Source organism: Indicator indicator, chromosome 1 (genome assembly GCF_027791375.1).
Source record: "Indicator indicator isolate 239-I01 chromosome 1, UM_Iind_1.1, whole genome shotgun sequence".
Taxonomy (NCBI): Eukaryota; Metazoa; Chordata; class Aves; order Piciformes; family Indicatoridae; genus Indicator; species Indicator indicator.
In genome coordinates, this window is record NC_072010.1 from 118548322 (window position 1) to 118561616 (window position 13295).

The 13295-nt window shown below is 41.7% G+C and overlaps 1 protein-coding gene across 2 annotated transcripts; it reads left to right on the plus strand.

Annotated features, from left to right (window-relative positions):
• Positions 1–2121: 2121 nt before the first annotated feature.
• On the plus strand, positions 2122–10681 carry GATD3 (glutamine amidotransferase class 1 domain containing 3). Of its 2 annotated transcripts, XM_054381520.1 has the most exons (7): positions 2122–2235; positions 5050–5102; positions 7147–7260; positions 7602–7721; positions 8521–8613; positions 8915–9071; positions 9726–10681. In XM_054381520.1, exons 1-7 carry the CDS (start codon positions 2122–2124, stop codon positions 9852–9854), a joined length of 780 nt encoding a protein of 259 aa, XP_054237495.1. In that variant the 3' UTR covers positions 9855–10681. The 2 variants fall into 2 exon arrangements, with proteins under 2 accessions (XP_054237495.1, XP_054237496.1); XM_054381521.1 differs by lacking the exon at positions 8521–8613 and having other exon boundaries at positions 2162–2235.
• The last annotated feature ends 2614 nt before the right edge of the window (positions 10682–13295 follow it).

Here is a 13295-nt window from a genome sequence, read left to right on the forward strand (position 1 = left end):
AAATTTGTATTTGTCTCTTGGGTTTACAGTATTACAAACCACAGAATATAAAGAAAACATGGCCTTTTAGAACAATGTCTTAGAAGCATGTTTTTGGGTTATTGATACTGAAAGCATTTCTTTATCTGGTTGGACTAAATGGCCTTTGGAGATCCTTTCCAACCCAAACTGTTCTATGATTCTATGAAAACTACACAAAAAGTATGTTTTAGAAAAGTGCAAGAGCCTTGAGAGGTATGATGTAGCACCAATTCTTGTGTACAAAATAAAGGCATGTTCTTTTGTTAGTCATTTTACTTGAGCTATAATAAACTTTCAGGTAATCAATAAAAATTTTATGACACACGTGAAAGCCAATACAATTTTCCAATGTACTCTTCCACATTAGGAAGAATAACGAAAAGTAAATACCAGGTTTTAAGTCTGGTAGGTCCAAAGAGTTTGGCTTGATCTTCATGGATGTTGGCACAACACACAAGTCTGACAATTACCTGTGGGGGATGAGGTTGAGATTTGAAGCAGCACCATTTCCCTGCCTTTCTTCAAGAGTGTAGGCTTAGACCATGTGTGCATACTTGCATGTTGGCTTAATTATAGACCTTGGTATAAGATGAGCTCTATGTATTTCAACAGGACTTTCTTATATGTAGCTTGGTTTCCAGGGGAGGTTTAGGAAAAATTTCCTTACTGAGATGGTAGTCAGGCATTGAATAGGCTGCCCAGGGAGGTGGTGGGGTCACCATCCTTGAAGTATTAAAAGAATTTGTAGATATGGCACTTCAGGAAGTGGTTTAATGGCCATGGTGGTGTTAGGTCAATGGTTGGACTTTCTGATCTCTTTTCCAACCCAAAACTACTCTTGTGATTTTAAGAGGAGAAAAACAAAACAACAACAATACACAATTTTTACTGGAAGAAGAAATGTGCCAGTGATGAAACTTGCCACTGTTTAATGTTTGGTTTAGCCTTCTCTTTTCAAAGGAATACACTATTTCACAAGATCCTTGAAAGAAAAATTGCAATGTCCCTGTATGTTGTTTATCCTACTTTCATTAAGCAAGAGTTGCCTCTTGCTGCCCTGCCACTGCTGTGCTTCCTGCTTCCCCAGCCATGCACAGACTCCCCCTCTCACTTGCAAAAGCATCTTGGTGCAGCTAGGTTTGTGTTCAAAACAAGTCATGGAATGGTCCGGGTTGGAAGGGACCTCCAAAGGTCATCTAGTCCAACCCACTCTTGCAGTAAGCAGGGGCATCCTCAACTAGATCAGGTTGCCCAGAACCCTGTCAAGCCTCACCTTGAATATCTCCAGGGGTGGGGCCTCAATCACCTCCCTGGGCAAACTGTTCCAGTGTTTTGCTACTCTTCATGGTAAAGAACATGTTCCTAACATCCAATCCTATCTAAATGCGCTCTTCTCTAGTTTGAAGCCGCTGGCCCTCGAGTCCTATCACTGCAGGCCTTTGCAAACAGTCTCTTTCCAGCCTTGTAGCGCCCCATCAGGTACTGGCAGGCTGCTATTACGTCTGCCCAGAGCCTCTTCTCCAGGCTGAACAAACCCCTGCTCCCTCTGCCTGTCCTCAAAACAGAGGTGCTCCAACCCTGATCATTTTTGTAGCCCTCTTTGGACCTGCCCCATCAGAGGTCCATGTCCTTCCTACATTGAGGGCTCCAGAGCTGGACACAGTACTCCAGGTGAGGTCTCACCAGAGCAAAGTGGCAGAATCACCTCTCCGGATCTGCTGGGCACACATCTTTTGATGCAGCCCAGGATGTGATTTGTTTTCTGGACTGCAAGCACACACTTTCTGCTCATGTCCAGCTTCTCGTCCATCAGCATCCCCAAGTCCTTTTCCGCAGGGCTGCTTTCTATCACCTCGTCCCCAAGTCTGTCTTGATAGGGAGGACTGCTCCGGACGAAGGACTCATTTCCATTCCCGTTTTGCTTTTTTCCCCCACTGCTCTTCCCACTACGGAACGAGGTGAGGAGGAAGGAAGGACCGAAAGCCTGCAGCCCTCACCGGCGGCGTTACCCCTCCCTGCCTTCAGGGGGCGCGCCCAAGGCCGCTGCTGCCCCGCGCGCGGCACGCCCCCGGCGGCTCTCCCCCTTACGCTACCGCCGCCATGCTGGCCTGCAGCGGTCCGGTCCTGCGTGCTGCGCTGAGCCAGGCAGTTCCCCGTGGCCTCGCCTCCTTCCATTGCTCTGCTCGGCGCTGCCGGCCCGCCCGCGTCGCTGTGGTGAGTAGAGACCGCGTCGGGCCGCGCCGGTAAAGAGGCCTCGGCAGTCCGTGGGGGCGGGGAATCGCCGCTGCTCCAAGGAGAAAGGTTGTGTTTGCTGCTTGGTTGTTCCCGGTCGCCCTTAGCCCCAAGCCTTCACAGCTGGCTCAGCTCCAGCCCTGGGGTGGGTTCGGCGTGGCTTCGGGCCGAGAAAAGGCTCGCCTGTGGCAACGGCAGCTGGGAAACCTTGGAAGAAGCTGAAACTGGGAAGATAAAGCTGTTTAGAATTGAGTTAGTTGGGAGGATGCCGGAGCAGGAGTGGGAAACACGTAAAATTGGCTTCCGTATAGCTGTCAGTGGCCTGGAATTGAAAGGAGCTGAACTGGCAATGCTTTACGGGAGAGGTACTGGCAGTGTGGAGGGGTCGTGGTTTAAGGCGGCAGGCAGCTAAACGCCACACGGCCGCTACTCCCCCACAGTGGGATGGGGTCAAAAAAAGAGTAGTATTTATGGTCTGAGATGAAGACAGCTTAATAAAAGGAAGGGGGAAAAAAAGAAAAAAAATTAAGAAAAATAATATTAGCAACAACAGTAATAATGGAATTGGAATATAGAGAAGAAGTGATGCACAATGCAATCACTCACCATCTGCTGACTGATGCCAGGCCAGTCAAGCAGTGGCCCCCAGCCAGCTTTCCCCCTAGTTGGTATACTGAGAGTGAAGTCATACGGTGTGGAATATCCCTTTGGCCAGTTTGTTCCAGCTGTCCTGGCTGTTCTCTCTCCCAGCCTGCTCACTGGTGAGGTGGTGTGAGAAGCTGAAAGGGTAAACACTGCTTACCAACGACTGAACATCACTGTATTACCAAACATTCTAGATCCATTCTTATCCTAGATCCAAAACACAGTACTGTAGTAGCTGTTAGGAGGAAAATTAACCTATCCCAGCCAAAACCAGGACAACAGGAAATTACTTAAATTGAATTATGCCCTTCTACATGAAGGAGATAGAGCATGCTAGCAATATAAAAGAAAGTGAGGAGACAAAAGAGTTACAGTTTGCCTAAGGAAAATTTGGGCTGTAGGTGGCATTTCAAATGGATGCAGAGTTTTGGAGCTCAGTGGGCAGTGTTTGAATGTCAAGTTTTGTATAGGTTTTACAACTTAAAATGTAAAGAAATAAGAAGGCATAAGCTGCATGAAGAAATCTGGGGCAGAGTTGGTTTGGGAAGGTGCAGAATGGCAGTTCAAATGTCTGAAACGTAGCACATGGTTTAGATAGTCATGAGGTTTAGGGTGACAGGTTGGGCTCGATGATCTTTGAGGTCTCTTCAGCCTTCTTGATTCTATGATTCTATGATACCAGGAATGCTGTCTTTTTAGCAAAGGAGAGCTTTTTACATAGTTGTTGATGGTAGTGACATAAGTTTCTGACAATGGTAAGAAGACACATCTGTCACCAAGCAGGTATTGAAATAATGGAAGAGAATAGTGGTTTAGTGCTTTGGTTTCACTGAGTTTCAAAAATATTTAAAAAGTGTGGCCTACAGAAGATAACTTTTTAGCACATTTGCTTGCATCTCTATTCAGTCTAAATTAAGTTTCAAAAATATTTAAAAAGTGTTGCCTACAGAAGATAACTTTTTAGCACGTTTGCTTGCATCTCTATTCAGTCTAAATTAAATGAAAGCCAAAGAGTTGGAAAGTAGAAGGCCGCTTTTATTTATCAGAGCAGCAAGACTGTAGTTGAGATTATCACAGAGGAACATTCATGGATCTTACTCATTTGTTGAAGTGATGGTAGGATGTCATGCCTATGAAGTCAGGATGTTGTGATCTGAAAGCCACTTCAGGTCTGAGGTTTCTAACAAGGTTCCACTTGTGAGGTTTCTCTCCATGCTTCTGTGATTGAAAAGTCTCAAGCTTCTAAAAATTAAGATAAAACCAGAAGGGAAAAGGCTAAAGTTAATAAGTAGACATTCTTGAAATGGATTTTTTTTTCTTTTAAAAATAACAAACAAAAAAGACTCTGTAGAAGTTCATATATATACTCCCAGGCACTAGATAATCCTTTTGATATTTTTGTTTTGTTTCTATAATTGCCTTTTTTTGGGGGGGGGAGGGGAGGAGGGAATGGGTTAAAATACTTGTTTGGTTGTTTTTTTCTCTTCTATTTTGTGAAGGACTCTCCACCCATATATAGCTAATTGCATTGTGCTTTTTATTCTCCAGTGTGTATAAACAAACTGAAAGCAGTATTATCCTGGTAATAGGGACAAGTATGGATAATACTGCATAATTGGATTAAAAGTGATTTAGCTATTGATCTGTGATATGGATCCTCAGACATACAGCAGCAGGTAAAATAGTTTATCCTCAGTGCTGCCTCGAAGCACACTTCTGGTTGATGGGAAGATACTTCACATGAATATAGGCACTTCATAAACAGATGTATGACACTCAGAATACCCCATTGAGTACACAGTAAAACCATACCTAAGGGTGTCATGTCAGTTTTTTAACTCTGAGGACTAAAGGCACAAGCCAGTAAGTAAATATTAGTTACTTCTGATTTTATCCATCACCTGTCTGTGATGGGTAGCTATAAATAGGAGATGGTGGTTCTGCAGTATGTCAGATGGCAACACCAGTGCAAATAGAATGAGGCTTAGTAAAGATCTTGCTGCTAAGTTGGTTTTATAGCAGGGTTGGAGGGAAGTTTGTTGCTTGATTTTTTTTTTTTAATTAATTAAAAAAAAATCTTTCAAGGTTTGTGAAAGATCCTGTAGGAAGTTTTTTATCACCTGAGGTATTCTATTGATTTTCTCACTACAGGTCCTGTCTGGTTGTGGTGTCTATGATGGCACAGAAATCCATGAGGCCTCAGCGTAAGTTGTTTTGTGAAACCGTAGGCTCAAAAAAAGTCTCCTTTACATTGCAGCACTCTGTTGATACCAGTTCTGTTCTCTGGCCATCAGTACTGCCCCAAAAGATGTATGATGAAGCTTAGCAGCTTTCACACTGTGTAATTGGGAGTTCAGGCCATGATCTTGGGGTACTTAGTGACAGTACTCCGGAAGGTGGTCTGGTGCCAGAGCAGTAAGTTTGAGAGAGAGTTGCTTTCTCGTAGGCTTTTGCCTGTCTGCATCTGATTGTCAGCTCCTGTACGCTGTAATCGGAATCTGAACCTATCTCTGGATCTCTCTGAGCTCTTCTCTGTTTTCTTTTGCATCTGTGCAGGCTGCTAGAGCAAATAGTTCTATGTCTCTCTGGACACAGTGCTATCAGCAGGCATATGGTTATTACCACAAACACCAGATTCAAGCATAGCATATAAATCAATTTAGGGTTCCATTTGTTCACATAACCTTCTGCAATAGGAATAGCAAATTCATATGCTTCTGCTGGCAGATTTACAGTTGAGTTGCCATGACTCCCTATTCCAATAAAACCAGAACAGTACTCAACAACTTCCTGCAACTTGACTTTACCCCAAAGAAACAGTTTATATGCCACATATCTTAAAATTATCAATCATAGCAGAAACAGCCCATTTATAAATCACCACAGTCAGAACAGAATATACAGCATGCCACAGGATCCAAAGCAGCTTCATTTTGCTTCCTAATCTGAGCAGAAATAAATCGTAGAAGCAATTGCCTCATGTTGTGTCGGTGGGGGGGAATTTCAGCTCAGTCTGGAAGCAAATGAAAAGCTGTATTTACAAGCAGAGTCTAAAATCTACAATGAAATGCAATGAATATGTACAAATATACAAAATTCACAACATTCACAAATATATACAATCAACAGAAAAAGCACAACCGATCTCCCTTTGCTTCCCCCCAAGGGGACCCTCCCAAAGGGGCCTCCCTCTCCCAGGAGCTTCCCCCCAGACCCCCCTGGACAGAGAAGCAGAGTTAGTTAAGCAGAGAGTTGTTAACTTAGCTGCCAAGGTCAGTGTGTTATCTTCAGCCAGAAGAGAAGAAGAAACAGCAGCCAGACAGCCCAGCAACTGCCCCCACTGCCGAACGCAGAATGTGCCGAGTGCCTACTTTGTTTTGGGTAATAGTTCTTAAACATTTCTATCTATCCAATGGAAGTGTTTAGAACAATCAGTATTTTGCTTTCTTACACCCAATAGTGACTTATTTACATTCTTTCACTTTCTCTGTTCTGAACTTTGCAAGGAAAAATTAAAAAGACAGTTTCAAACCATCACATGTTGGAGCACCAAAATATTAATTCAGAGTTCCAGGATAAATCTCTAGAGAGTTGAGGAGAGACATAAGGAGAAACTTTCAGTGAGGGTGACAGAGCACTGGACCTGGCTGCCCAGGGTGGTTGTGGAGTCTTTTTCTATGGAAACTTTCCAAACCCACCTGGATGCATTCCTGTGCAGACTGCCCTAGGTGATCCTGCTTTGGCAGGGGGGTTGGACTCGATCTCTGGAGGTCTCTTGCAACCTCTAACATTCTGTGATTCTGTGACTTCATTTCATAATCACTAATCTAGCACTAGAATTGTTAATATTCAAGTCGAATTATTAACTCTTGGTGTTAACTGCAAAGGGATGTTTTATTTATACCTGGATTGAAAGGATACATAGGTATGGTAATTGTGGGAATTCTTGCATAACACCTAGGGACTTTCAATAACAAAGGAAGATTTTTATTGTTCCTAGTTGCCTGCATAAGAGCACTGAACAAAGAAAGTCGTCTGTTTCTTCCCTGACCCTGCCTGTAAATTGACTTTCTGCTTTGCACCTTGGTGTTACCTGCAGGGATTTTGCTGCTACTGTTCTCAGTGTGTTTGGTAGCGTGTGTGGTTTTCTTCTTTCAGAATTAAGTGGTGGAATACTTGTAGCAAGACTTAGGGACCTGATGAAGCCTCTCTTCAAAGTTTTTCAGCACATTTTAACTCTATTTGTAGCATACTGGTACACCTTAGTCGTGGGGGAGCTGAGGTTCAGATGTATGCTCCAGATGTCCCTCAGATGCATGTCATTGACCACAGTAAAGGACAACCAGCTGAAGCTGAGTCAAGGTATGCTTAATGTGTTTTCCATGACTGCTGACTCTCATTCTGGTAGGCATACTTCAGATACAGAAGCCTGTAACTGCACTTGTACACTTTGCTGACTATCTTTAGTGGCTTTATGCTAGCTGGCATTTTGACTGGAGAAAAAATACTGAAGTTTTCTAGACCTGATTCTGTACAGTCTCTTAATGCCTGTTTTTCCCAGTAGCAGTGTTTCAGAACATCAGTAGCTTCTGTTCTTGGTTCCTCTTTTCTTCCTCCTCCTGTTCCTCTGCCAAAACTTTCTGTATGCTTTTCTGTGTGCAAATACTTTATGCATCTCATTGTTTTATTTCTCCTTCTTCAAGGAACGTATTAGTGGAATCTGCAAGGATTGCTCGTGGTAAAATTTCAAGCCTGGCTAAACTTACTACAACAGACCATGATGCTGTGATATTCCCTGGTGGATTTGGAGCTGCTAAAAACTTGTGAGTACCAACTAAACAGTAGACTACTCTACTAAATTCATCATCAACTATTAATAATTAGCTATATTTCATACAATAAATGGAAGCAATAAATGGCCTTATTTACTACATATGTAAAAAAACTACTTAATAAGTAAAATTCCTTTCAAAGTGTTTTGAGTTAACTTGTGCTGTTAATAATAGTTTCCAGTCACATTGTCATATTTTAAATTTTCTGAACACTGCTGGTGAGAATTCTGGAGTTTAGATAATGTACAAGAAGTCCTTTTCCCCCTATCTTTATGGTGATTCTTTTCTTGGGCCTGACTGAGGAAAGTGAAGCTAAAACTTCAGTAGTTTTTCTGTTTCTATTTCTTCATGGCTGCCTACCAAAAAGCCCCCTCTTGTATTAGGGGGGCTTTTTGCCTAGCTAAAAAAAATTAAAACCCCAAAAAATTAAAAAAAATCCCAAACCTTATGTTTTTGTTGGCTTTGAGAAAACGAAATGTTATTTCCCTTTTCTTCTTAGGTATTTTTCTTTGCTGTAAACGTTGTTCCTCTTCTCAGTAATCCTAGAAAGCTGATTTTATAATTTTTACTTCTAGATGTTTATACCAAGTAAGGAACTTTCTGACATACCTAAATCTTAAGCAGTGAGTCATTGTGGCTAAAAACATTGATGGTCAGCCACAGGCTTTTTCAGTCACCTTTTAGAAGCTCTTAAGTTTGTGATGACCCTGGACAGCCAGTCTCAGAGCAGCTAGGCATCTCTATTTGTGGGTTTATACTGAGATATCTATAAAGTTTCTTGTTGTGACAGATCTACCTTTGCTGTTGATGGGAAAGATTGCAAGGTGAACAAAGAAGTGGAACGTGTCTTGAAAGATTTCCACAAAGCAGGGAAACCTATTGGGTATGTATTTTAGTGGGAGGGGCATTTGGTTGACCGTGTGAGCGTGGAGACAATGCATGTTCTGTTGTAATGTGGAACTAGAAAAAGCATCTTTTCTATCAGTTGTATCTGATTTTTTAAAATTTGTTTTTCAAGATGTATGTCTGTGTAGGTGTTTGTCAGAGAAGCTGAGAAAAGGCTGAGTGTGGCTTTCCTTGTGATTTCAGCTTTGTAAGACTGTGTCCATTTGAATCCTCAAGGATGACAAAAGTTTTGAAAGAATGCAATTGGAGAATCACTCTTCTTACTCCTTTTGTTGCAGTCTTTGCTGCATTTCACCAGTGTTGGCAGCAAAGGTTCTCTCTGGTGCTGAAGTAACTGTGGGCCATGAAGAAGAGGAAGGTGGCAAGTGGCCTTATGCTGGGACTGCAGGAGCCATTAAAGAGCTGGGAGGAAAGCACTGTGTGAAAGAAGTGACTATATCCTTTGCTGTTAATTTCCATGTTGAGAGGCAGTTTAGGAACGTGTCATTACAGTAATGAATGCATGCAGGATCTGTGTTTGTCCACTTACAGTTTAGTGGGAATATACAGTATATAGCAGACAGCATGTAATCCAGGGCATGATTAGAAACATTGCCTTCTCTGCACAGCTCTGGAGTTAAAAGTCCTTCTCAGCTGTTGCCATAGAACTAACTTGGATACCTGGGAATGCAGTAAATGTTGAGGGAATTTGCACATAAAACTGACATGAGTTAGAACTGGGCACTTTGAGATTTTTTTTTTTTTCCCCCTTTCCTTGTAGGCTAATATTGTAGTCAGTCAGTACTCAAAGACATTTTATCCCAGTCAGTAAAGATTTTCTTGTTTCTGAGCATTCCCACAGACTGCTCTTGCAGTTTGTTTATATTTCTGACAAAAAAACAAGCTTCTGGTATCTTGGGTTGTAGGTTCCAGCTGTCCTTGCAGTATAATATATTTGGAGGTATATTTTACAGGATAGTGGACTTGTGAGATTTTATTAGCGATGGTTTATTAATCTTGAAGGTCTTTTCCAGCCTAAATGATTCTATGATTGTGCAGACAGCCTCTGCAAGTGAGACCTAGGCTGCGTTTTCCTTAACTCCCTTTTACGAAGCTCATGTGGATACAAAAAACAAGGTGGTGACTACCCCAGCATTTATGTGTGAAACAGAATTACACAAAATCTTTGATGGCATTGGGGCCATGGTAAAGAATGTGCTAAAATTAACTGGCAAATGAAGAAAACCAGACCATCTTTAAATGTAGGGTTTAGTATCAAATATAACATGGACCAATGGAAACATTTTCACCTGCTTGTCCTGTTCACACTCTAGTGAATGCTGATATGAAGCTGATTGATTCCTAGCCATGGGGTTTTCTGAGAGAGGCCTGCAGAGAGAAGGCCTCACAGGATACAAGCCAAGTGGCCTGAGACACAGAGCATTGCCTGGAACTTTTTCATCTGGAGAAGGCTGTGCAGATTCTGAAACCTGCCCTGCTGATGTACTGGTGTCAAGCCACTTCTATGGATGCAAAAAAGAGACTAAAGGCCCTTCGAGAAGCTGATAGCAGATGTGTTACAGGGGTATAGTGGATGCTGTAGCAGTGCATCTTAAGTGGATGAAGAATGGAAGTTGAGAGGAATTAGTGTGTGGTTCATTTTTGTGCTCAGGCCTGTATTTGTGAACTAAAAACCAGGGTCAGCTGTCAAGGGAATCTTCCATGTACTAAATTCGCTTGGTATTAATTAGAAGATTAACGTTTTGGTTTTTTTCCTGTTTTCACGAAGAGCCATTCTCAATATTGATCAGCAGCAGGACACATCTCTACTGTCACAACACTAGCACTTTGAAAAATTTATCCATTGGCCCATTATAACTAAAGAAGTCTGTAAATGAGGGAGAAAATATCCCCTGATGTGACGCACCATTCTTAAGGATAATACCCATGTCGAAGTAGTTGCATGACTAGCAGTGGATGGGAAAAACAGTCTCAAGTTAGCCTTACTTCCCTTGCTTTAGGATAATAAAGCTTTCTCCAAAGAAATGTTACTGAATGTCTGAATAATGATGTATAAATAAAATAATTTCTCTCTTTATCTTGCCCTTGTCACTTCAGTTTTGTTTCCCAGCTGAATCTGGTAAGTTAACACTGGTTGGTACATTCTGGCAGTTATTCTGCTTTTCAGCTCTCTTTGCATCTGAGACATTTTTTCAAAACAGAATCTAGCAGTGTCTCCTTCCCCTCTTACAAGCTGTCACCTTTCTGTTCAGCAGGAGGCAACATTTCAGGAATTAGAGCAAACAGGCACCCCTTACTTTGTATTAAAGTTCCTCTTATATGGCAGGCATGCTGAAGGAAACCTGTATTTTTAAGGGAGAATTGTGTGCTTCCTAAATGAATTCTACAAGCCCTAGATTGAACTGGAGTGCTGAAGACTTGCTAGGGATTTGGAATTAGATTTATTTTATTAGGGGGAACAAAAATGAGAAATGAAGCTTGGATATGAGCAGTGGGCATTCTCATCTTGTTCAGTTGGTGTTCACAGAATAAGTGGTTTTGTTTCAGGAGCCTTTTAGTATGTGATCTTTTTGTCACTAAAATCATGTTAGGATTTAGAAGATCTGAATTTGTAGTTCAAAGATGGCACTGTTTTCTTGGAGGATTTCATAGAGGTCTCTTAACGCAGATCACAAACTCCAGCATGAGAAATCAGAAACCAAATCATGGTGGCAGGCCTGGTTTGTAAAGTGGATTTTGGACATACTCTGTAACTTTATTGCTTGTGCATGAAATTCTTCAGGAAATTTTCAGTATTAAGTTGGTAAGAAAGAGAATTTATGATACTGACTCTAATTCATTGCAGAGAAAGCCTTTCCTCCACAAGCTTTGCTTATACATAAGTGGATGTTTTTAATATCAGTTTTATACAGAGTATTTGAGGCCCTTGTTCATATAATTTTAAAATGTTTCTTTCCTACAGCTGCAGGAGTTTTAAAAGAAACATTGAAATCCCTGGAGCAGAGGAAGAACAGCTGCTGCCTGTGTTTAACAGTACCTTCCTCTCCTGTACGAGTAATCTCAATTGAGCTCAGCTCTTCCCATCGGGGTCTGATGGGTCTCTCCATCAGCTCCCCTCAGGAGGTTGTATCTATGTATTTTTGGTTTCTCCCATCTGCAGTTCCTTGTAAATGCACCTGTGGTGGCATAAAGCTTTCTTAGATTCTAAATCTTCTAAACCTTAGATTCAGATGTCCTGGTGAAAACCATGACTTTTGAGGGGAGAAATTGGTATTACCATGCAGTAAACAGTTGTTGCAAGTTGGTTTGCCTCTTTTGACATGGACATTCTTTATTGAATCCAGATACTTGAATAATGAAGGCTACTCATAATGTACTGTGTACCTTTCTAAGCAGATGCAGTGGTGGTCATGTGCGTCTCTGACCTGGTGGCTTCCAGGTTAGAGTATCACAGTAGCAGAGGGTTACAGTCAAGTACACAAATTGAGAAGCTTACCTAATATGACATCTCATCTGCTAAATACCAGCAATACTCTGAAGTGATCATCTCACTGTTAATGAGGCCTGTGAGTTGTAAGGAGAGGAATTAAGGAACCAGCTCCTCCTCAGTGCCTGAAGTTTTTTTCAAGGGAGTACAAAAAACAAGCTACCAAAACAATGTTGTCAGTACTGGAAGCTTGGCCATTTAGTAAAGATGGATCAAACCAGGGAAATCTAAGACAAAATTTTATTCTCAGAAATAATCAGATTTTAGAGTGTCTTTTTACCCTTTTTTTTTCCATCATTGGAAGATAACATTTTTAAGGGACCAAATTTGCACCAAAATTGCCTTTTTTTCTCCCCTTCATTCTCTTTAATTTCACAGTAATGTGCCGAGTACAAATCTTTACTAGATACTTTTGTTGGTGGTGGTCATGGGGTTTGTTTGGTTGTTCAATAGAATATCTTTTCAATTTGGCAGCAGATACAAGACTCTCATTTTGGCCTTCAGCCAGTGTAAATTTGTAGGGAAATTCCATGTGCATTTAGAGATTAATACAGACATTTGTCTGCCAAGCTGGGTTTTTCCCTTCCTTCCATAGAGCTGTTTGGAGCTGCTGAGGGATTTGGTAGTTTCAGTCAAGTGGACAGAAATTTATGATTCATACGTTTTGTTAAATGCTATCAGAAATAAGAACTGAAAGAGTTCTTCAAGCCTCCACAAGGAGGCATGCAGTATCTGGCCTACAGATCCTGCCAATTTTCTTCAGAAAGCGTTTAAGAACTTTGTCTTACTGAGAGGGAATGGTAAATAAATGCCCCTCCTGCGCTCTGTTGGTTGTCTAGTGTGGTGAGGTTAGTTTATGTGATGTGGCGAGTTCTCACCTCTCAGTTGTGTTTCTGCCTGCCCCGTTTTGCCCTCACCAATGCTTGCACACACATACAAAAAAATTCACAAAGTGTTTTTCTGCAGATTGTTGCAGTGTTCAGAGATTGACAGTGGTGCTTCTTTTCTTCTAAAGGCAGAAACGAGATTTGGGGATGGAGATGCAGTTTTGGTTTTAACCATTTGGTTTGTGGCTATACCAGGGACACGTTTTGGGGAGATGTCAGCAGGGGGCACTTTGTGAACAATATTCCATGCAGGCTTTCACTTACCCAGCACAGTGTTCTAGCTGT